Source organism: Globicephala melas, chromosome 16 (assembly GCF_963455315.2).
Source record: "Globicephala melas chromosome 16, mGloMel1.2, whole genome shotgun sequence".
Classification (NCBI taxonomy): Eukaryota; Metazoa; Chordata; class Mammalia; order Artiodactyla; family Delphinidae; genus Globicephala; species Globicephala melas.
In genome coordinates this window covers 41,302,944-41,328,064 of record NC_083329.1, presented here as the reverse complement: position 1 = coordinate 41,328,064, position 25,121 = coordinate 41,302,944, and the positions used below count along the sequence as shown (strand labels likewise).

Genomic DNA, 25,121 nt, shown 5'->3' with positions numbered 1-25,121 from the left:
AATATGTCAATAAATTATCTCTGAAAAAACAAGTACAATGACCTTATTTATAGGTCAACTACATGTCTTTTTAGACATGCTGTAGGTTGCTATTATTGGCCAAGAAGATCTGGAGGGAAATTTTGTATTCAGAGAACAAGGCAGAGTTTAATATGGAATTTATAATAAAGGTACAATACCATGTTAGAGGTGTTGTTTGAAGGCATCTATAAGAACTTTGCCTGCAATTCTAGAGATTGTAAAACTAGTAATGAAAATGGATATTGCTTTTTAAAAAGTTTTTTCTAACATCCTTTAAGTGTTTTCTCCTTGTTTTTAAATTGTAAAGACTCTTTTCTGTTTAATGTTGTAACATTTCTTTAAAAAAAGAAAGAAAGAGGAATTGAAGCCATTATTTCCATAAATCTTAATAGGGCTATACTCCAGGTATGGGAAGAGGGATGTAATATTTCTCCTTAGGATATAGGAGAGAAATGCAGCAAGCTATTATGGGCCTCCATATACCTTGAAACCTGAACCAAGTGCTGTCGTGGAAATTTTCTTGTCCTTTTTTGTAATGGAATGAGCAGAAATTTCAGACTTACAAACCACACCACTACTTCAGCCACTCATAAGTTTGTAACCTTGAGCCAGTGAGCACGACATTTCCTCCAGAGTAGAGATGATAATGCCTACCTTAGAGGTTAAACTAAAGATGGATTGAGGAAAGGTATGTTTAAGCCCTTTGAAGACTTCAAAGATGCCAAGTCAGAAATACTCATATTAAGCTTTATGGAGCCCTCCCTCTGAGGTACTCTTCTAAGCATGCATTTATAGCCATTTACCTAATCCTCAAAATAAATTTATGAGGTAGGTACTATTGTATCTCCATGTTAATAATGAGGAAAGTGAGACAGAGATGCTATTTAATTTGGTCAAAGTCCTAACTGGGAAGTTGAAGAACTTCATTTTAAAAAGAAGCCACACTCTAATCAACTGCTCTTAAAACTACTAACATTAGTCAATTTTATTTTTTCCTTCCCTGCAATAAACATGTATCATTATATTCTCTTGATATCTAGTGATGGGCTGTTCTTTGAGCTATCTGTGCCTAGAAGTTATAAAAGCAGAGGCTGAGTTGTTTACCAGTTAGAAGGGGAAAATATGTGAGGGCTAGATAAAAAGAAGCCTCCTTTTTATTTTAAGATAAAGAAACACAAGAAGAATAGATTCCATTTTTAAATATCTGTGATCTGGTGCAATGACTTGAAATTTAAGGACTGTGCATCTCATGATTAAAAACTTTTGAGTTTGCACCTTTAATATACTTTAAAATAAATTATATATTTATATATGCTATTGTGCAAATAAACTTTATAAAACACACAAAAATAAAACAGAAAGATAGATGAAACAAAATATATGTAAAAGCAGCATTCAAATTATTTCCTTTGTACATTCTGAAGAAGCTTACCCATGACTAGTTTAGCAGAGGAAATTCCAGGCAGGAGTTGTAAACTGGAGGACCTCAGAGGACAATATGACCTGCAAGAAGCATTTAGTCTATAAGAGGGTTGGACAATTATCTAAACACTAGGCAGTCTCACGTGGAAATTTGGATTTCTACCATATTCTGGAAAATCAGAAAACTCAGTAATACTGGTTTTCATTTCCACATGACAACCTTGATGGAAGTCAAAGACTGGGCTGGTTTCTTCAGACAAACCCTGCACTTCACAATTTGTCCCTATTGTGCCTTTAGGCAAATTCACTTTTTTCTTTTGGAACCTCTGATGTAGAGAAATGAAGTTCCAATCCCTGTTCTACATGATCTATATTCAGCGTAATTTGGAACAATTCCATGTGAATAATTTCTTCAATTTACAAAGAAACTGAGAACACAATTTCTCAGTAAGAAAAAATTCTCTGGTGTGCTCACAGGCTACTAATACCTCATCCAGTTTCTTTACTTACTGGGAGATTGCAAAGAAGAACAAAGGAATTAAAATGAAATTCATCCAAATGCTTCCAAAGACAGACGTGGTAAAAAAAATGATAGGTTAAAAAAAAAAAAAAAAAGATGGGTTATCCTTAGTCTTACATGACATAGTTAAGTCAATCTCTTGTCCCTCTACTAAAAAGAAATTTGTGTTTTGATGATGGATTTTTCTACTTAATTCTGTTAGACAAATGTCCATTGAAATTTTCATGTAAGATACTAACAGCTGGTTTAACATCTTAAATTGTTGCGAAAGCTTACTCTTTATAACTGAACTATTCTATACATAAGATAAATTTAGTGAGTTAAACTGATTGGCATTTGATTCACTCACAGGGTCTCAATTTTAAAGATGTGGTTCTGGTGTCATTAGTATGTTAAGTTCTCAACTTACTTGCTTACAAAGTAAATAACAGAAAAGATGTCTTTCCTTAGAGACTTGTCTGCAAATTCATGTAGATAAGTTCCAGCACATTAAACAAGTATGTTACTTTGTTAAAGCATAGTGTGGCACAGGTAATTAACTATGAAGTCATTAAGGCTTTTCTATGCTGTGACAGTTGTGTTTACCTATAACAGATTAATGAACTCGTCAAATGTTCCTTTTTTCCTCTTGTTATTTCAGATCAGCCTTGAGTGGAATTTGACTGAAGATGTTCCAACAGTTTTATCTCTGGAAATGGTTAGCTTCAGGGATTACCTTTTGCTGTCTCTTCACAGTCTGCTTGGGCCAATATGATGATGGTAAGGATGCTTTTACTTTGACCTTTTGAGTTAGCCAGAATTTCAGTGGAATGTGAAAAACACCATAGAAATGAGTAATGCTAATTTGTAGTTCATTTTTAAAGGTTGGTGACTCTGTACAATAATTTTCCTTAATTAAAATTAACTTACAAAAGTAGCATTCAATGCACTTTGTTTTTTAATAAGGATTGCAGTATGGTAGAAAATCCAGTGCTAGGCCTCTAAATGAACATTTACTTACACTCACTAAGCAAATGCTTAATTATTATTTAAAAAATTCAATTCTATTCGCTAATCGTTGAACAAACACAAACGACAAACAGTAGCCTTAGATAAAGTATCTAAGGTTACAAACAGTAGCCTTAGATAAAGCTTAGGAATGTAAAAAATACCAAAATTTCCTATGAGAAAAAAATCTCTGAAGGGGTCAAAAGTAGAGGCCATAAGTGATTTTAGTGTTAGCACTTTAATTGGGGATTGCATTATTTCATCCCCCACTATTTTATTTAGAAAGAGTGAAAAAAATGTAAAAAATTTGGCATTAGATTTTCCAAGTCATTTCTTAATAGTCAATCAGTCAGTTGAGAAAGATATATTTGTCATCAAGCTCTGTAGGGACCATTTAACATGTTATATCTGCAGTGGCCCAAATGTGCCTGTCTTAGATATTTCAATATTGGAGGAATCTGTCTTTGAGTACTACATAATGAAAGTGTGGAGTATATGTATGTATTATACATATACTACATAATGAAAGTATATATGTAATACTTTAAGAGAAGAAAAATGGATAAATTTTCCTACCCTAGAAGTTGGCTATTCAAGAAAAATGACTTTGTTCTTTCATTATTATTAATTTATTTATTTATTACTTTTTATTATTTTTACTCGACATTTGTTCAGCATTCGGGGTACACAAGCGAGCAATCATCTCCTCACCCTTGTTGCCATGTTCCCTAGTTGCTCTTAGAGGCAACAAAGATTGTGAATTTTGTGTGTGTGTGCTTTGTTTGGCTAAACTGAATGATCTGAAGATAGATGGATTAATTTGACTGTTTCTCAAACAGTGTTCAAATTGTGTACATATTAAGACATTCTCAGTCCTCCATAGTTAGGATATCATGCCTCTTTGGGGATTTGCAGAATAATTTACAATAGCAGCTACTTCATAAAGTCAACAGCCTAAACCCTTGAAAAGTTCTGCTAATTAGCACAGTGTTTACTTCAAGTGCATCTGAATTTAATGTTCATGTCATTGCCATTTATGTAGATTGTGAATCTCCAGTCTAACAACAAATTTAAAAGTGCAGTAAGAAATAAATAATGTAACTGCTACTTTGAAGCAAAAATAAAAATCAGTGGAACTTAAAAGAGCATGACTTTAAATTAAAAGAATGCCTTTTAAATCATGCCCCAAGAATAGATGACAAAACAGTGTGTTGGTATTTCTTTATGCCATAAGGCATTCTGTTTGTATTCATATTTAGTGTTCACACTGAGAGGGAAGGCTTCACTGTCATTGCTCACATTAGACTTTCACAAACCCTGTACTTTTTAGCAATGCAATTTAGGTTATCAGAGGAAATCACTCCTGGTTTAACTGGTAATGCTATAAATTAGTTTCTTTAATAAGCTCATTACAGCTCTTGGTCTCTCTAAATGTGCTTGTATAGATAGCCACCAAAATAAGATTATCAGGTCACTGTTGGCCATCAAGTAGTTACTTTCTGAAGCACAGTGCAACTTCACAACTGCCAAGCTACATTTTATAGTGAGGCTGCCCCCTCACTGCGCTCATGGAAGACCTCCTTCCAGCCACAGTTAGAAAGCCTTTTCAGTTCTCTCCTGGAGATAGGTTGCTCAGTACTTAGGAAGACTGAAGGGACTGGATCTGTGGCAAAGAAACAAAAATTTTCTATAGTTTTTATAGAGATTTCTTAACTTTATATGCTTTTCATCATTCCTTCCATACTTGCATCCTCCAATGAGTGTGCCCCCAGAGGTAATAACACATTCCCCTAGGTTGCCCTCAGGTCTTTACTTCTCTCTGGTCTCCTTCAATTAGGGACTCTGACATCACTTTTATTCTATTGTTCATGAAAATGGTTTTCATAGTTACTATTTTTTTTAAATCCATATAAAAGTTGAGCCCACATTATGCAGGAATTAAATCAGGAGTAAGCAATCATGGCTAAAACACAAAATAACACTTAACTGGAATACATGATACGAATTTCTTGAAACAATTTTTTTATCCAAATGCTTGGGGATGCAGGTGGGGTTAGATTGACAGAAGACAATGGTGAGAATCATAATCATGATAGAAATATGAGAAAAAAAGGAAAAATAAAAGCAGTTTTGCCATAGGTAATCCACTGGTTGGATTAGCCCTTTTGATAGTTGACAACTGATTTCCATACATAGTTAGAAGCTTCGGATAGAGGAAAATGAAGGAGAAAAAAATTGAAACTACCCTGAGGCTATTAGTATAACAGTTTAGGTCACTGTTATGTTAAAACATAGAATTCTCCTGGACTTGCAATTAAAAACGGTTTCCTGTGTTTTTCCATGCATTTCCTTGCTTAGGCATAAGGCAGTTGGAAGGGAAAAATACTGTTTATTCAATAAAAATTTTAACCTGAAATGAAATATTCTAGTATTACCCAAATGTGTGAATCTGCTTCTAAGAAAAGTATGTTGCATAATTGTTATTTTCAATATTTTACAACTAATTTTTTTACTTGGGAACTTGGGGCTAAATTTTGAGTCTTTTGATATTTCTCATTCAAATTGCTGGGGTAAGGTTTTAGGTTCAGTAATAAAATTTGCAGATGGTCTATTCCTTAATGAGCATTTCATTTGTCTGATGACTACATATTTAAGCACGCATTAATAACATGAGATTGATAGTATGATATTACATTTTAAAAGTCAGAATTTAGCTAACCGATAGAATATTGGAAAACATAATTGATTTGTAGTTGATAGTAGCTACCCTCTTCCCAATAAGAGAGCATTAGGACTGATATTTTAGCTTATAGTTTAATGCATTATCAATCCTGACAACTTTATTGGAATGGGAACGTGTGGCCTGATCCCACATTGAGTGTGGGAGCCTGAAAAGGAGGTGCGATGGGAAGCCGAGGAAGCCAGGCTATCTGCTAAATTGTGTGCTGTGCGGGATAAAAGACATAAAAATCATATTCCTTGTTCTACCATTTTATTTACAGTGAGGTAAAGAAACCAAGTTGCCCACAGGGTTTGTGTCTTTGTTTATTTTGTTTTGATTTTGAGTTCATGAATGATTGATAAATGGGAGGCAAAGGGAGGAAGAAAGGAAAATGTTATATAGTTAAGGGGTATGTTTTATTTTCATTTTTTATTATTTTCTCTGCATTTTCAAATTGCCATATTGAGTAGATATTACTTCCATAAGCAGATAGGAGAAGTATTTATTTAAGAGAAAAAACAAAAAACAATGTATCGTAACATTATAACTAACTTGGAACCAGAGCGTTAGAGTATTACAGGAGTTTTAAAAGGGTATGTGTGCCAATGAGTGTGTGTGTATGTGTGTGTTAGAGAGACAGAGAGATTCCCTTGTGTGTGCAGATCATGAAAGCCAATTTCAGTTTTTTTAAAGAAAGGGTTCTCCCTGGCTGCTCAAGCATTCAACCTGGAAGGCAAAAATCTTTCCTCTTGCCCTTGAGCTATTATGTAAACTAGCATATATCTATGATGTGAATGGAACCCTTATATAGCGCACAACCAGAACAACTTTCTGAAGGGATCCTGTATATAAGCTCAGAAAGTCACAAAACTTCCTTAGGCTCAGTTTCCTTATTAATGATAACACTCTGAAACTCAGTTTTATGCAGTTTCACACAGTACCTGACATATGATCAAGGTTCACTAAAATTGCTTTTTATCTTTATTGCTATTATTACTTCTAATTATTTATAAATATTATGCTTCTTTTTATAAATTTATGTACAAAGCACAATGAGTACTTTGTGCTCTTGTGCACTATATGTATGTTCTTTCTTTATATCTCTCCAAATTTACTAAACACCTTGAAGATTTAACTTTGTTACGTTATATTTTATTCTTAAAAGTATTAATGACTGTATTCTTTCCTTGGAGAGTTTACTGATTCAAATGAAACTATAAGTGAAGTTTGAGGAACATTTCCAGGTGTATTTTCATGCTTGTTAGGTAATCTATTAATCCATGGAAGGTCAGTGATTAGACAGACATGTCAATCAATTAAGGGGGTAGCCATGTTATAAGGTGTGAGACTCAAATCTTCTGAGGTCTGACACTAAAACCTGGAAACTTCATTTTTAGCAAGTGCATCCAGAGGTCATAAAGTAGAATGCCACTGGGTTAATACTAATTAAACTTAAAAGAGAGAGTCATGCAAATTACAATGCTATGAAAAGCATTATAAGGAAAATATAACTGCCCAATGAGCTGAAACACTTGTGTTTCCAAGAAAGATTTTTCCCCCCTTTAGATACCTTAAGAAGAAATGGTTATGTAAACTTAACAGCTCTGTGAGAAGAGTTAAATGATCTTAATGGTTCATAGGGCACTGTTATAGCACTATCCTTGCCTCATGGACTGCAATACTTTATTCATGGGACACTCATGGTCTCCCCAGGATCATGCTGGAAATGTTTGTAAAATTTCTTATTTTTTGAGTTTGTTATTTCAAAGCTTAGTGCAGGTCATCTTCCTCTTGTTAACATTATATTTCTCTGAACATAGTACAGTGCAGTAGTTTCTTTTGAGTCTGTTTCAGTTATAATTAAATTAAAGGTGGTTATTGGAGACTATACCTAAGTAATTTTCAATGAAGCTTATTGTCTCTGAAACTTCTCAATCCTTCATTTAAATATGATTTCTTAAGGCAGCACACATCAAGAGCTATAGAGCAATATACATGTACACACTCGTACATAATAGATAACACACATTTTAGACAAAAATAAAACCACATACAGCATATATTTTATGCAAATTTTAATCTTAATATAATATGGACATCTTTCCTTGTCTTCCCCTTTCACTTATTCCATCTTACAGAGTGTATTTTTATTCTGAGAGGTTAAATTCTAGTTTTAAGAGTAACTTTGTTGTTTTCCCTACAGGCTGATTTAAAATCCTGAGTATTTGTCCTTTTTTTTTTTCTTGAAGCTTTATAAGCTATTAGATTTATATAAACTGACTGGATTATATTATTATGGAACATTTAGAATGGTATGACAAGAAAGAGCACCTTCAATGCTTACTCCAGTAAGACTTTCCTAAACATTCTAAATTTCATCTCCAGATGAAAGCTTGGCTGTGTCCTCACTTTTAGATTGTATCCACACTTGAATTTCCTGTTTCCTCTTTCCCAATGGTGAGTAATCTTGTGGATCCTGTAGCCCCAAAATGGATTTGTTTCAGAGCAAAGGTTTGAAAAAGCATATGTCTTTTCTTGTTTTGGCGACAAGAAGTGTTTTTCACTTTTCTAGGCTCTGACCTTGGGCCTAGAAGTAGCTTTTGTGTACTCTACTAATAGGCTCCGGTGAAGCCTATCTGTACCACCCTGGAAGGCCAGAGGGCTAGAGTCCAAAAAGTAAATAAATAAGCTCTGAGAAACAGAAGAAGAAGAAACATCTCTCTTTCTCTTTTTCTCTGATTCTTAAAAGCTATTTCTTGATTGCTTGTAGTTCTCAGTTTTTGTAATGAATTGTGTCTAATGCTTCCTTATATACTATTAAGAAGTGTTCCTACAATTTCACAGACATCATTTCTACATGTTCAACAAGTTTCTTGAAATCGTAAATCATATTGATATGTATTTTATGTGTAAACAGCTTCTCTTTAGAATAAGCACTAACATTCATTTAGCATTTATTAACAAAGCCCTTCATATAGATTATTTTATTTAATCTTCACAAGAACTCCATGAGGTCCTTGTGATTGTCATAATGATCACATACCATTGCACTACTATTATGCCTCAGATATAGATCAGGAAACTACAGAGGCACAGAAGGGTTAAGTTGCTTTCCCAGTGTGATATTACTCCCACTATTGAGTGGCAAAGCTGAAACCAACCCATTATCTCTGCTCTACATGCAATAATTACATGCTGTGCTATTATATTATGACATCAAAATCTTAATCTTTCCTGAAGATTTTACTCAAATTCTACTTATTCCTTGATACTAAATTATTCATTATTCTTTGATGTTGTTACTAACGATATTCATTCAGAATTAAGTGCGGAGAGGTTGGTAAAAGGGTACAAACATCTAGTTTTAAGATGCATAAGTTCTGGGGATCTAATGTACAACATGGTGACTATAATTAATAATACTGCATTGTGTATTGTACACTTGAAATTTGCTAAGAGAGTAGATCTTAAGTGTTCTCACCACACTAAAAAAAAAAAAAGGAACTATGTGAGGTGATGGATATGTTAATTAACCTGGTCGTGGCAATCATTTTACAATGTGTAAAATATCAAGCCATATACTGTGCACCTTAAATATGTACAGTTTGTTTTTTTGTTTTTTGGGTTTTTTGTTTTTGTTTTTTTGCGGTACGCGGGCCTCTCACTGTTGTGGCCTCTCCCATTGCGGAGCACAGGCTCCGGACGCGCAGGCTCAGTGGCCATGGCTCACAGGTCCAGCCGCTCCACGGCATGTGGGATCTTCCCGGACCGGGGCACGAACCCGTGTCCTCTGCATCGGCAGGCGGACTGTCAACCACTGCGCCACCAGGGAAGCCCAAATATGTACAGTTTTTGTTTGTCAGTTAGACCTCAATGAAGCTGGAAAAAATTAATATCCACCTTCTCCTTTATATTATGTCTTATAATGTTTGTATTTTTGTTTAGATTATAAATTCCTGGAGACAGAGACTGTCTAATTTACTTTTGTTTCCCTCAGCACCTGGCAGAATGACCCAGTTAGTGGTTATTTAAATAAGTAAGCCTTGTATAAAGAAAAATAGAATTGAGAGATGAAGTGTGTTTTTTAACAATATAGTAGCAAGTAGGTAAGCTTTGAGGATAGTAGTTGGAGTTCAAACAGCAATTCAAAAACATATTTAGTGAGAGTTTGATTTATACGATACTGCTCAACATTAACATAGGGACCAAAGCAATCAATAAATTACCTGTGCTATGGATGTATTACACACAGCATCCTTTTTAGCATTCTGCAGGAAAACAGAGTTTAGGTAAATTATAAATTTTTTTTTAGAAACTCAGTATTTATCCCATTATAGGGCAGCATGTAGAAAAGTCTTTGTAGAAAACTCAAATTGAATCTATCCTCTCTTCAGGTGTGTTTTCTGTCTTTTTCTGATTATTAGCTGCTGTCTGGGCATTTTGTTCAAAATTCTGGTGGATCACACTGCAGCAGTTGTTCCTGACATCAGTCGCTCTGTTCGAGATACTAAGCTTCCCTACTCTTGTAGGATCCTATACTGCCCCTCAGGGCTGCTCAATTAGACTGCTAAGTGATGACTGTTCAGCTACTCTGAGTTTATTAAGTGTCTTTATTGAATGGTTGGAATACTGATGAGAACTGTTCAGGCTTAGACTTAGATAATGTGTGAAAAGGACGATACTAACTCAGTCATCAATATTTTATGTGGTTATATCCAGGATTTAGCCATTGTTGCTCTGCTGGATACCTAGAATGCAATTCTGATGGTATCCCCATAGGTGGAAAACTATAGCATTTTAAGGTAACATGAATAATACATTATGCTGATTATTTTTATTCATTCATTCTTCAGGTACAGTAAGCATATGTAATGTCTATTATGTACACATAAATTTTCTGACAATTATAGCTAATATTTATTGAGTTATTTCTATGTGCCAAATAGCTTACATATAGTACACACTGTCCTCTACTCACATTGTATATTTATACATAATATACATGATCTATGTGTCATTGCATTTCAGTTACACAAGCTTACAAAGTTTTATACAAATGTTTTTAAGTGGCCAGTAGGTGTCAAGCCTTATTCTATGTATATAGCAAACAACAAAATAGACAAAAAAAAATCCTTATTTTTATGGGGTTTGCTTTACATTGGAGGGAGACAGAAAATAATCCAAATCACTAAGAAAATTATGTAGTATGTTAGTATGTGAAAGGGATTATATCAAAAAATAAAGCAGGGAAAAGGGATACTTAGGGGAATACAATTTTCAATAGGAAAGTATGGGAAGAACTTACTGAGAAGTACCCTTGGAGCAAAGTTTCAAAGAGGATTATAAGAAATCTATGTAGATTCCTAGAAGAGCACTGAAAACAGAGGGAACACTGAGTGAAAGGGACTTGAGATGGGGACATGCCTAATGTGTTTGAGGAACACAATTGCAAGCAAGCTATGGTGGGTAAAATGTTGAGCAGAGTGAGGGAGAGGGGACAGAGATAAGATCAGAGAGGTAGGATGGGTGGAGGCAGATTGCACAGGCCTTGTGGGCAATTGTAAGGACATTGTCTTTTTCTCTGAGTGAGAAGGAAAGCTACTGGAGTGTTTCAAGCAAAGGAGTGAAATGATTTCACACAAGTTTTAACAAAATTGCTTTGACCCTTATGTTGAGAATCATCAGCTAAGTTCAAGGTGACCAGTGAGAAATGTATTAAAAATATTCCAGGCAGAAAATAAAGATATCTTAGACCAGGTTTTCATGACAGAAGTGGTAAAAATGGTTGACTATGAATACATTTTTAAGGTATAACCAACAGAGTTTGCTGGTGTGTTGGATATAGAGAAGATGAAAAAGATAGCATTTAAAGTTTGATATCAATATATTTGGTCTAACCATCAGGAGAGACTGAATGACTGACCTCATCAAAGGAATAAATGTGGCTAGATATGAGCCATAAAAACATTGATTATACAGTCCAGGGAGATGAGGTAGAACCATCATCTTAGATAAGGAAGAATATTTATATAGAGAGACAGTTTATGAGAAGAAAACCAGAAGAGAGTGGTTTACTAAAAGCCAAAGGAAGAAGGCATCTAAAGGAGAAAGTGATCAGCTGTGTCAAGTCTGATCAAGTAAGATGAAGTATGAGAGCTGATTATCAAATTAGCAATGTGGTGCTCATTTGTGGCATTGACAGGAATAGTTTGGTGCAATGTTGAAGGCGAAAGTTTGTAGTGGTTTTAAGAAAGAGTGGAGGAAGAAGAAATTCAGGGAGTTTGAAGATATATAGTTTCTTTTTTCCTTTCTTTTTTTTTTCTTTCTTCTTCTCTTTTTAATAGGGTGGCAGTAGTAATAGGGAACTAGGAGTAAGTTTCAAGAACACATGCCCCACCTCAGGTCCTAGTGATATGAGGATATGATAAAACAACTACCACCCCTGTGAGGCCCTGAGAGACCTACAGAAAAATAGCATCTTCTGGGAAGACCCAGATTTCTAGTAGAGCAAGAAGAAAGGAATGTTCAGCAAAGTATGTATTATCTTATTTAATCTATTTAATCTTCAGTAAAACCCCGTGAGATAAATTCTATTATTATTCCTGTTTTCCAGATGAAGAAACTGAAGCTTCAAAGATATCGAGCTATCTTGCTTAATGTCACATAGCTCCTGCGTCTAAGAGCCATGATCCTAGCTCAGACAGCCTGGCTCAAGCTGCCATACTCTTAACCACTGTATTTTATAGCCTTAGTACAAAGTGCTACAGGACTCATGAAAGTACAATAATATGGACCCTAATCCATGGAACCTTAGGAGAATGATGGAAGCTTTGATCAATTTCTATTATATGTTCATTTATTCAATATATATTTATTAGCATTTACCATATGCCAGTTTTGTGCTAAATTTGGGGGTTGAAAATATGACTAAGATACATTTCTTGACCTCATGAATGTTACTGCCTAGTTCATATGAAACATCAGCAAAAAGGATTACAAGTATAAATCAATGTACTGTATATAGACTGTGAGAGGCTGAAGTTAAAAGAATGGCATTTATGCTGCCTGCCTAGAAGTGTGCTAAAGTCTGTATCAATTGTAGTTAGTGGAAGAAAGATTTATAGGATGAGATACGTTGAGCTACTTGGAAAATGAATGAGGAACTATGATAGATTTAAATCTGATACATATAAATTCATATGTACAGTCAAAGCAAAAGGGAACATGAGAGGATTAATAGATGAAAAAGCATTGGTAGTATGTGGATATGAAAGATTATCTATGGCACAATAGTTAAAGCATGAGCTTTGGAATCAGACCTTGTTCAAATCCTGGCAAAATCAGTTATATGATTTTTGGTAAGTTATATAACCTCTCTATGACTTAGATCTCCATCTGTTAAAGAAGGATAATAGCAACTCTGATTTGATTGCTATTAGGATTAACTGATGGTATGTATGTCAATTGTTTAGCATGCTTTCTAGCATATAGCAAATGATAAAAACATATTTTTGGTATATTATAATAATTATTACTATTTTCAAATTAAAGTAAGATAGACACTGTTATATCATCATTAATCAATATTTCTTTAGGTTTCCTTTATCTGAAAACATTTACACAAACACACACACACAGAGCCCACACACACAATCACACACTGTACAGTAAACTGACAACTTCTTAGAACAATCACTATACCTTCTACATACTTATTTCTGTGTACTAGAATTCTTTGTATGATTTTCTGCCCACTTAGCCTGTGAAATTTTCAGCTGCATTTATTAGTGGTGTCTGGCATAGAAAAGAAGCTCAGTAACCGTTTGGAATCTATACCTTTTCTGTTTTCTCCTATCTCTTATTTTCTCTACCTCCTTCAAGTTTTTCTCAATTTATATTAGTTTCATTTTTTTACAAAGGAACTTCCTTTAATTCCTTCTTATTTCTCTTTCTTCACTTATATGTGGATGCTTCTCTTATCACTTTATTCTTCTCATTTTTTAATATGTTTCACCCAACTCCATCTTTCTTTCTAATTTTTATCTTTTTCTCCTGTTTCTTTGTCTTGTCTTCTGTCTCTCTGCCTTTCAACACTTGCTCAACTTTTGTTATCTTTCTGCCTCGCTTTAGCTAATTTAAATTCTAGAAAGCACAATAAACATCTTCTTGGCTCTAGTTACTTCATATTTCTAACTGATGGGTCTACTTTAAATAAGTAATCTTAACTGGACTTTTAGCCTCCCTGGTTACAGAAAAGAATTGGGATCATATTGTAGAAAAAAGGAAAAAAAATTCCAGAGTCCATTTTCATTCTCATAATATAAAAATTACCAGAATGCACACACATATTTTAAAACCCCTAAAGCTTCCTTCTATTATCAGATGAGGAACATTTTAAAGGAGATGCCATCTGATTTCCTTCCCAATGATAGTGAACTTGGAAAAAAATTTCAGTTTATTCTCTAAATTTCTAAGATTGAAATTCAAACCAAGATCTTTGTTAGAGATCATTTATTAAATATCAATTCCATGGGAGTTCTTTTGAATATACAAAGTGAGATATATTCCCAGAAAAAGAAAACTAGAAGGAATATCATCCAATGATATTCAAGACTCAACTTAGAACTATTCTTTAAAAAATACAATTTAATGTGGCTAATTCCAGAATGATTTAGTTAGCTAGTCTGTGTTCTCATAATATTCTGTGAATGCCACTTTGATAGCTTTATGAGTCTTCATGTCTATGTCCATAACTATGCTGTAAAATATTTAAAGGATGTGTTAGTTTTCTATTGCTGTTTTAACAAATCACCACAAAATATGTGGCATAAAACAACACAACTTCATTCTTATAGCTCTGTATGATACAAATCTCACTGACCTAAAATCAAGGTGTGGACAAGGCTGTGTTTTTTTCCTGAGGTATAAGGGAGAATACATTTTCTTACCTTTTCTGTCTTCTAGAAACTGCCCACTTTCCTTGGCTAATGGTCTTTCCTCCACCTTTAAAATTAGTAACAGTCAGATGAGTTCTTACAGCACATCACTCTCATTTCTTCCATAATCACATTTCCTTCTGAATCTAAATTATTCTGCTCTAGGTTTCCATTTTTTAAGAACCTAAATAATCTGGATAATCCAGGATAATCTCTTTATCTTAAAGTCCAGATGATGAGCTAACAATTTTATTTGAAATATTAATTGTCCCTTGTCATGTAGTGTAATATATTCATAGGTTCTGAGAATTGAGATGTGGGAATCTTTTGGGAGCTATTATTCTGTTTATCCCAAGGGGTATAGTAAATTATCTGGTGTGTGTCATGAGCTCAATAAATATGATATTGAAACAATCAAGTTCCAGGACATATTTAGCCTGGTTTTTTTTTCAGCACCACGGACAGCACAGGGAATATTAAATTTTTGAATGTCTGAAGCAGATGAGGACCTGGTATGTGGACAACGCCTAGGTTTACTTGACTAATAAGTTTAGTACAAGAATCTCTTATTAAGGAATTCCTTTAAAGTTTTTCTTTTTATGTAAGAGATGAGGAAACTCTGTCCCAGATAGCGGGAGTAAATTTCTCTTCAGCTTGTTGGTAGAATAGCTGAAGCTTATGTCCTCTCAAATTTTAGCCCTGCCATTCCTGGGATATCCTTTTCACAAAATAATCTTATATAACTGGTCTCACTTATTGATCCTCTGCTCTCAAAGTCGCATCACAGTCCTACAGTTGTCAGGAAGTACTGTGTGTCATTGATACCCATGTCTTGAATAGGAGTAGGATAGGCAGAGGCATATATGGCAGAAGGAAGAAAAATAGCACAAAGGAAATAGCAGATGCTATGACATTAAGTTTTGAAAGACTTTTATATACTTGGGAGGGTTGCAGTTTAATGAAGCCCTCATGTTTTACCATCAGTATGTCTCAATACATCCATGGTTTATTTTTTACATGATTTTGGATGAAACAGAAACATACACAGCCCTGTTTCCTAATATTAGAAAACAATAGGACTATAACATTTGGGGACTTAAGTTTCTCATTACCAAGTTATACAACTGAGGGCTTTAAAAATATTACATTGTATAGATTTGGGCCTCTTTGTATCTTTCTGTCATTCCAGTTAGTAATTCTAAAAAGTTGAATAGTGATGCTAGGCTGTAACCTGGCAACCTTACCCAGGTTCATCTATCAGATTTGCTCTTTTCCCTCTTCTTCCTGTTTTGTACATTTCAAAACATTTCACTGTGTAAAAATCTTTAAGCACACTGTACACACTGTATTTTTTACCACATGTGACTTCTTGATAATATGTGGTTAAGATATCTTCATGATTTGCCAACATTATTCATAACATAAATTTCAGATCCCGAGGGAAAATGTGATATATCCAAATTAAATGCAATTTAGTTATACTGTGTGCAGAAAAGAGACCTGAGACTGCTGTCCTTGAAAAGGTCTGCTTATAAGGATGACCTTGTCTGGCATCTGAGAGAGTGATTACCTCTGGGGGTGGAGAGGCAGGGGGATGAGAAACTAGAGAGGTGTGTACAGATGCAGCTTAATTGGTAATACTGTAGTTCTTGGATTAGGCAAATTGGTAATGTTTATTACATTATATAAATAAAAACCTTTTAAGAAAAGCACCATTAACTTGCTAATGGTGATAGAGTATAATAAACTATTTATGATTAGTTTAATAAAGTACCTTTAAGATCCAATTAAAAATGTTAACAATGGGGGAAAAGGGCTTTGGAAACAGATTAGTATTTGATTCTTAGAATTACTGGTTTAATGACTTTATGTCAATTAACTTTTATCTCTTTGAGCTTCAGTTTCCCTGTTTCACAAATGTTAGTAATGACTCTCTCAAAATCTTTTTTCCAGAGAAGTTAATCATTAGATCTATTACCAAATGTTTCTTGTTCTTAGAGGTACAATATAGGATTGCACTTCTGTGAAGTTTTTGTTTTTTAAGTGATGCACAACTATATTATTTGTGATTTAAAGTGAAGTTATGCAGGCCACCTCTGAATGAAAACTTTAAGAGCCAGTGTATAATTCACCACATTTTCTTCTCTCTGCTGAGTGTGTCATCATTCACTACTGCCAACCTGCTTTCCTGGGCAGGTATGCTAAAAGAATCATTTGGACATGGAGAATGACCAAGAATATATACATTTTGTTGTCTTAAGCCTCTTATATTTTTTATTTGTTACCACAGCATACCTTTTCCTATTCTAACTAATAAAACTTTTATTAAATGAGATATAATATGTGATTTCAAATAACAGTACTTATATTTAAATGAATTCTACTTGTGTAACAGAGCTGTGACAGAATACCACATAGAATGGGTAAATGTTGGTGAGAGAAAAATTAGAAAATCTCCCAGTATATGGAGATATATATGTTTTAGAATGATATATCCAGAGACATTAAACATAAACTCTTCACCGTTTTTTGCCTGGAACTGTTTCTTATTACTTAAATTGTTAAAGGAAAGCTCAGCTAAATAATTATAGTTTTACATGAATTTCTTAAATAATTCTTTTCATTCCAGCTTTGCCTTCCCTATGAATCAGAGAAGCAAGTCCTGGAATAATTTATTTCTTTTTAAGATCATTTTTATGTATTTTTAAAAAAACAGGCAAAACTAAATAGTTTATTGTTTAGGCACACATGTGATTGACTGATAGATTTTGGCAAGGAAAAGATAATTGTAAAATTCTGGTGAATGATTACATCTACCCATGAGTTCAGTGGTGAGTTCATGGCTGGAAATCTCTATCTGCTTAAAGAGGCACATACACTTAGGAATCCACTTTAAAAAAATTCTCTGTTTTGGGCTTCTTATCGAAAGTAGTGATGCAAGGTATTACACGGTATTTTAGGAGTGTAGAGAAGAATGAACTGCAGTTTTATAATTGTAAAGAAGCCTAATCATGTGTCTTTTCTATTTCACTGAAGTTCAAATGTTTATTTTAGTATATCCACAGCTGAAGCAGTTGGAAATTGTCATATATGCAAAAGCATCTTTCAAATTAACTGTCTTAATTACCAAAGTTAAAACCAAACATATAAATTTTCTTTTTAGTCTCTTTTCCTGTTTTTCATTTTGATTTCCATTCTCCTCGTCCTCTTTTAAGAACTTTATAGAGCCCTAGCTCATACACTGAGAACACAGCCATCTCTTATATTAATGGATAAATAATTCTCTATTTTCCCAATGAAATTGTATATTTTTGGATAAAATGAAATAATTCCAGGGACTTATATAACCTTCAAGAAGTAAAGTTAGTAAAATATTCTTTATTTTCAATAGCTATAACAAAGTGGAACTGCTGTTGACATCTGTGAAGGAACATTTTGAGATTTTAATTGTTTCCATATTTTTAAGTTTGCTATTCGACAGAGCATATCAATAGCATTCCTAAGTATAGAAACAGTGTCCAGGTCTCAGAGTTTCATCTGCAAAAAATTCCATTCTCTTGAAATGCAGTATTGTTTTTGTCCTTGATTGATACAAATGTCTGTGAGTCAGGGGCCCTCATGAATTAATCTTAATCATTTGGCTGTGGACATCAGGACAGTAAAAGTGTGGAAGGGATCTGTGATTCTGAGGAATGGCTCTCAGAGCAGAAGACAGATAGATGCATGACTGATGTGTGAGTGTCTTGGAATATCAGAGGATGCATGGACTCATGGATTGTCTGGCTGTTTGCTTTTACATTTTCATAAACTCTCTCTATGTGCCTAAACTCTTTTCTGTGATTTAGATTCAGTTTTTCTTTATTGTCGAGAGATCTCCTCACAGTGAATATATTCATTAGCCTTGGGTGAGAGACATAATTGATTTATATATAATTCTTATTTTCTAAAACCTTGGAGATCACAGAGACTCCAAGGAGTCTAAACTCAGGCTGCAGTCAGGTAAGCAGAACTTCTCATGGGGTTGTAATTTTATCTCTACAAGTGAGAATATACTTTTCATTCCCTGCTTCCTTTTCGATATTCCCATTAGTGAGAGTACAGGCCATCTAGTGCCTATCCTAGTTGACCTATAAGTATACACACCTCCGCAAAAAAACTGTATTAATATTTCTTCTTGGAACTTAACAGACCAAATCCTTTTGAGGCAGGATCCAGGTCTGATTTTAGAATCTGTGGCATATTTTTGGATTTGGAAATTTCAGCTAAGTGATTAATAAACCTGTGACTACTCTCCTTTTGATCTGGTTTTTGGGCTGCCCCTTAAATGCCTGTCTGAGAAAGCTCAACACTGCTGAAACAATTTATTGTTTGTTCCAGCCAAAACCTAACTAAACATGCCTGACCTATCTCTTCTTAGAGCATTTACTTTAGAAAACATGCAATTGTAAATACTTTTCTGTCCCTTTGAGATACATCTTCTACAACCTAGGAATATCATTCTCAAGGACCCTTTGAACTTTGATCATCAAGAAAGATAGGGGTCCTGTCTCCTAAGCTCTGCTGGAGGGTAGGAGCCTGACTTTGATAAGTGCCAGTTAACAAACACAGGTGGCCTAGACACATTGGCCACCCCTTTAAAGTCCTTTGGTATTTTTCCTTTAGCATACCTCAGCATTGAAAAAGCCTCCTGCCTTTTGTTTCAGCAGACTTGAGCCCAGATCCTGAAGTCTTTCTCCCATACTGCAGTAGTCTGAATAAAATCTGTCTGGTCCTTTTTAACACGTCCAGCTTTGTTTCCTTTGATACTTTTAATGTCTGTAATTTGTCATCAGATTACAAACTCAAGATCACCAGCAGTTTTTTATTTAGTAATATTTTTAATACTTAATACTTTTATATTTTTAATATTAATATTTTTAATTAATACTTTAATACTTTTAAAATATCAAGTAAATTCTAGACAAATCTTTCTAAATCTTTTCACCATATTTCTCTTCTCTCTTTTGTTCCTTCACTGTAAACCCCGAGTTTGAAAGTTGGCTTATGCCAAATTACATTTAGAGAAATATAATTAATGTATTTACCCTGTTTTAAGCAGCCAAACACCTACACAAATATCTCTATAGAGAAACAGTATTATAAAATTAATTAACATATTTCCAGCCAAAAAAAAAAGCTTTATTACCTTATGGCTCTTTATATTCTAAACATTTTAATTTTAATTAGGCTTTTAAAAAATTTTTTAAATGTCTTAAACATGCACCCAACTTTTTATCTTTGCAATCACTGTAATAGCTCCAGGCAAATTATTTTTCAAATAACTTAATTTCACAAGATACTACTTTGTACAGTCAACGTATAAACCACTGATTGTTTCTAAATTTTCCTGTGCTTATGACAGCGAATATCAGAACAGGTAGCTAAGCTAGTGGAACCCAGTGTATAACTATGAATCAACTGTACCAGCAATAAATGCTTTCACAGAAAATTGTTCATGAAGATTTTAATGGTTTAGAAACTAAAATATCTCAGCTTCATCCTGATTAAGAAGATGGATTTTTAATGTAGTTCACATTTTAACTAATGAGGGTTAACTCATGCATTTTAGTGTTCTAGAGAATAGAGCCTTAGTTTTAAGGGCCCAAAATATGGCATTGTTTATTTCTAACTAAAGAAATAAATGAGTCAACATTTTTCCACACTAATGTTAAATAAAATTTAATTATAATAAAATTATATACTATTATCTAAGACTGTATTACACACCCAATTAGATATAGTATAAATGAAGACAAAATAAAATTATGATTTTACTTTTAACCTGCTTCTTTGAGGTAGATGAGAAATTAATAATTGAAGAAATGAATAATGGAAGAACTTGTGTCAGATGAATTTATAGATGTGCAAGAAGAAAATACATGTGAATCCTCAAAAGGAACTTCCACATAATATTTTCTCTTTATCACTTAAATATGCAGTCTTAAAGCCTGTTTTGAAAGGCTAGTGTGCCTAATGCTCAGTTATTGAGTTCAGAATATTCATTCCCCATTGCTCATAACTCGTAAATAATGCTGTGATAGACGGGGGCAACCCAGTAATAATTGTATGACAGCCACTAGCAAGCCACTAGCAAAAATGGATGTAATTTGATGCCTCCTTTAGCTTGAATTCCCACAATAATATCATAAGTGAACCTTTTCTAATTATTGGAGTATGTTAAAATTTAGTTGTACTGAATGTTGTGTGAGTACCTATTGACCATATAATTTTTCTTTGACTGAATGCACACGTAAATAACTGAGAAAGAGGGCTTCCCTGGTGGCGCAGTGGTTGAGAGTCTGCCTGTCGTTGCAGGGGACACGGGTTCGTGCCCCGGTCCGGGAAGATCCCAAATGCCGCGGAGCGGCTGGGCCTGTAAGCCATGGCCACTGAGCCTACGCGTCCGGAGCCTGTGCTCCGCAACGGGAGAGGCCACAACAGTGAGTGGCCCGTGTACCGCAAAAAAAAAAAAAAAAAAAAAAAAAAAAAAAAACTGATAAAGTAATATGGAGCATTATATTTTTAGTTGTTTTCTTAGAACAGGTAATATGGCAGTACTTATCCACTCTAGTGATAGTTTCAATTCCTTTAAGTCTAAATAAATTATGGAATATGACAGAAAATTGAAGAAATACAGTGAAAATTGAAGGAATACAATCAATACAATTGATAGACAATCCACTATAAAGCTTTGTGAGTTGAGTGTATTAGACTTTTTTAATGTAAAATTATTTCTGCTTATTTTTGACCATTTGAAATTGTTTGTCCTATAGGTATTCAATCTAATCTATAAAATTAAATAATCATTGTTCCACTCACACTCCCTTATCTATCCACCTTCTACCTAATTGCTCAAGCCAAATTTTGAGAAGCAACCTGGATTTCCTTTCTCTACTCTCTCTCATATATATAGACCTATCCTGTATATTAGTTCTATTGATTCTACTCGTTAGTTCCTTTCTCTATACACCTTACTATTTTATTAGTTAACATTTTCATGTTCTATTAAAATGACAACTATAGTAGTCTTTCTGTATCCATGGGGGAATTTGTTCCAGGAGCCCCCACATATACCAAAATTCACAGATGCTCAGTCCCATAGTTGGCCCTGCATATCTTCAGTTCCACACCCAAGGATTCAACCAACCTCGGATTATGTAGTACTGTAACTATTTATCGAAGAAAATCAGTGTATAAGTGGACCCACACAATTTAAACCCATGTTTTCCAAGGGTCAACTGTACAGTGGTCTCCTAGATGACCTCACTGCCTCATTAAACTTGCACTTTTTCTTAGAGTACTCTTTTGGAAAATAAGGAAACACTAAAAAAGTAATTTTATTTTTTTATTTTTTTAATTTTTATTGGAGTACAGTTAATTTACAATGTTGTTAGTTTCTACTGTATGGTAAAGTGAATCAGTTATACATATATCCACTCTTTTTTAGATGCTATTTCCATATAAGTCATTACAGAGTATTGAGTAGAGTTCCCTGTGCTATACAGTATGTTCTTATTAGTTATCTATTTTATATATAGTAGTGTGTATATGTCAGTTCTGATCCCCCAGTTTATCCCTCTCCCCTTTTCCCCCCTTGGTAACCATAAGTTTGTTTTTTTACATCTGTGACTCTATTTCTGTTTTGTAAATAAGTCTATTTGTACAATTTTTTTATCAATAGATTCCACATATAAGTGATATTCTGTGATATTTGTCTTTCTCTGTCTGATTTACTTCACTCAGTGACAATCTCTAGGTCCATCCATGTCACTGCAAATGACATTACTTTGTTCTTTTCTATGGCTGAGTAATATTCCATTGTATATATGTACCACATCTTCTTTATCCATTCCTCTGTTGATGGACATTTAGGTTGCTTCCATGTCCTCGCTATTGTAAATAGCGCTGCAATGAACATTGGGGTACATGTATCTTTTTGAATCATGGTTTTCTCCAGATATATGCCCAGGAGTGGGATTGTTGGACATATGGTAGTTCTAGTTTAAGCTCCTTAAAGAATCTCCATACTGTTCTCCATAGTGGCTGTACCAATTTACATTCCCACCAATAGTGTAGGAAGGTTCTCTTTTCTCCATACCCTCTCCAGCTTTTATCATCTGTAGATTTTTCGATGATGGCCATTCTGACTGGTGTGAGGTGGTACCTCATTGTAGTTTTGATTTGCATTTTTCTAATGATTAGTGATGTTGAGTATCTTTTCATGTGCCTCTAGGACATCTGTATGTCTTCTTTGGAGAAATGTCTATTTAGATCTTCTGCCCATTTTTTGATTGGGTTTTTTTTTTTATATTGAGCTGCATGAGCTGTTTATATATTTTGTAGATTAATCCCTTGTCAGTCACTTCATCTGCAAATATATTCTCCCATTCTGTGTGTCGTCTATTCATTTTGTTTATGGTTTCCTTTGGTGTGCAAAAGGTTTTAAGTTTAATTAGGTCCTATTTGTTTATTTTTGTTTTTATTTTCATTACTCTCGGGGGTGGATCAAAAAAGATCTTGCTGTGATTTATGTCAGAGAGTGTTCTGCCTATGTTTTCCTCTAAGAGTTTCATAGTATCTGGTCTTACATTTAGGTCTTTAATCCATTTTGAGTTTATTTTTGTGTATGGTGTTAGAGAATGTTCTAATTTTAAAATGATTAAATCTTTTAGCCTAGCCTACAAAGTGCTCCATAATTCATCCTGCCTTCCTTATTCAAGCTCACCTACTCAACTTTTACCTGATTAACAACATGCCAAACAACTTAGATTTACTGAAACAAAACATAGATTTTATGCCTCAGTATCTTTCTCAGAGTTTGTCCAATATCTTACCTGGAAATCTTCTCCTCATCCTTGAAAAACCAGCTGAAGCATCATTCTCTACAAGCTTCCTTCCACCTTCATACCTTATAGAGTCATTCACTCTCTGCTTTATATGCTCTTGGTTCACAAACTGACCTCCATACAAGGAGAGCAGAGAGAGACCCAAGAAAGAGACAGACCACTCCAGATTGGTAAGTGGCAGGATTAATAAGCAAGGGGGAACTTATATATGAGGCTTATCTTGGGTGGTTTCAAGAGAACTAGATCTTCACACCTGTCCACGAGAATCTTAACATCTTTGTAGAGCCTTAACTTGGCTCAATCATGTGTACTGTCCAGATGGTCTCAAAAACACCTTACGCTCTTGAGGTTATGTCCTTGGAGCAGCTCCCACTGGGAGAATGGTGGGCATAACATGCATTCCAAAGACAGGGGAGGGGATGAAGAGCCTCTTGGAAAAGCCAGGGACATCAGATACCTAACTTCCCTGCCACACACACCTCACCATACACTCATACAAACATACGTACACAGGTGTGTAAACTTCCTCCAGTAGAAACACACAGCATTGGCCCTGACCCCTATATACCCCCTTACAAACATAAAGAGTAATCTATCTCTTTTCAACAGAAAGATTATAATATTCTCCTTTTTCATCTACATATGTTGCCTATCCCTCTGCACAGAATCTTATCCTTATTTAGTCCAAATCATTTACCTTATAAGAAAGACTAGTGACTCAGTAAACAAATGATCACATAGAAAACTTAAATCCTCATTCCACACTAATGACTCTAACTTTCAGAGTTCAAAATGACTCCCTTATGCAAGTGAAAAAACTATATCTCCTTTCTCTTTCCCTTACAGCATTTGACACCATCAACCAATCCCTTTCTCTGATTTCACTTCTCCTTGGTTGTACCTGTTCCTTTCTTAAGGTATATTCCTTCCCTTCTCCTTCCCTCCCCCTACATTTTAGCATTCATTAAGTTTTCTGTGTGAATCTTCATTTATTGAGTCATCAGTCTTTCTTATAGGGTAGGTGATTCCAGGTAAGAAAGGATGAAATTGCTCAGAGAAGATTGGGATTTGAGGAGAAAAGATAAGAAGCTTGAAAATAAAAACAATACTTAAGGACTGTACTCTTAAAAAGAAAAGATTCTTATTTTTAGGTTAAAAGTAAGAAAAATGGTTAGGGAATGAGTTTTCACAGGCAGAGAAAATAGATGATATTGCCAATTTTTTTTCATTTCTGGATAAGGTAGGTGGGATTATCTACTTAAAATGTCTGACTTTAGGCAGATAAGAGAACTCAGAAAAATAGGCCTCTATGAACTTCATATTTTGTGAAGTCCTAGTAAACTTACTGTTTGCATATATCATATTGATATTCTCTTATAAAGTAAACTTTTCTTACAAAATAATCTTGGAGAGATATGCAGAGATCAACATATTTAATAAATTGAAACACATGCACTGGGGAGGATTTTTTTATTAATAATAGTAATTATTGCTGCTAGCACAGGTTTGCAAGGTCTCTAATCAATAGATGTTCATTTATTTGAAATAAAAGAACCCTAGCATTAATCCATTTTAAGATGAATGTTTTTGTTATATAAATAATTACAGCCAAATTTAGCCTTTATGGG

General features: G+C 34.3%; 1 protein-coding gene across 1 annotated transcript in view; it reads left to right on the top strand.

Annotated features, from left to right (window-relative positions):
• Window positions 1-25,121, top strand: part of PCDH15 (protocadherin related 15) — an 807,822-nt gene that overhangs the window by 105,060 nt on the left and 677,641 nt on the right. The window contains exon 2 of the mRNA XM_060286024.1: window positions 2,604-2,722. Coding sequence (XP_060142007.1) covers window positions 2,632-2,722 — 91 coding nt within the window. The 5' untranslated portion in view covers window positions 2,604-2,631. The remainder of the gene's footprint in view (window positions 1-2,603; window positions 2,723-25,121) is intronic.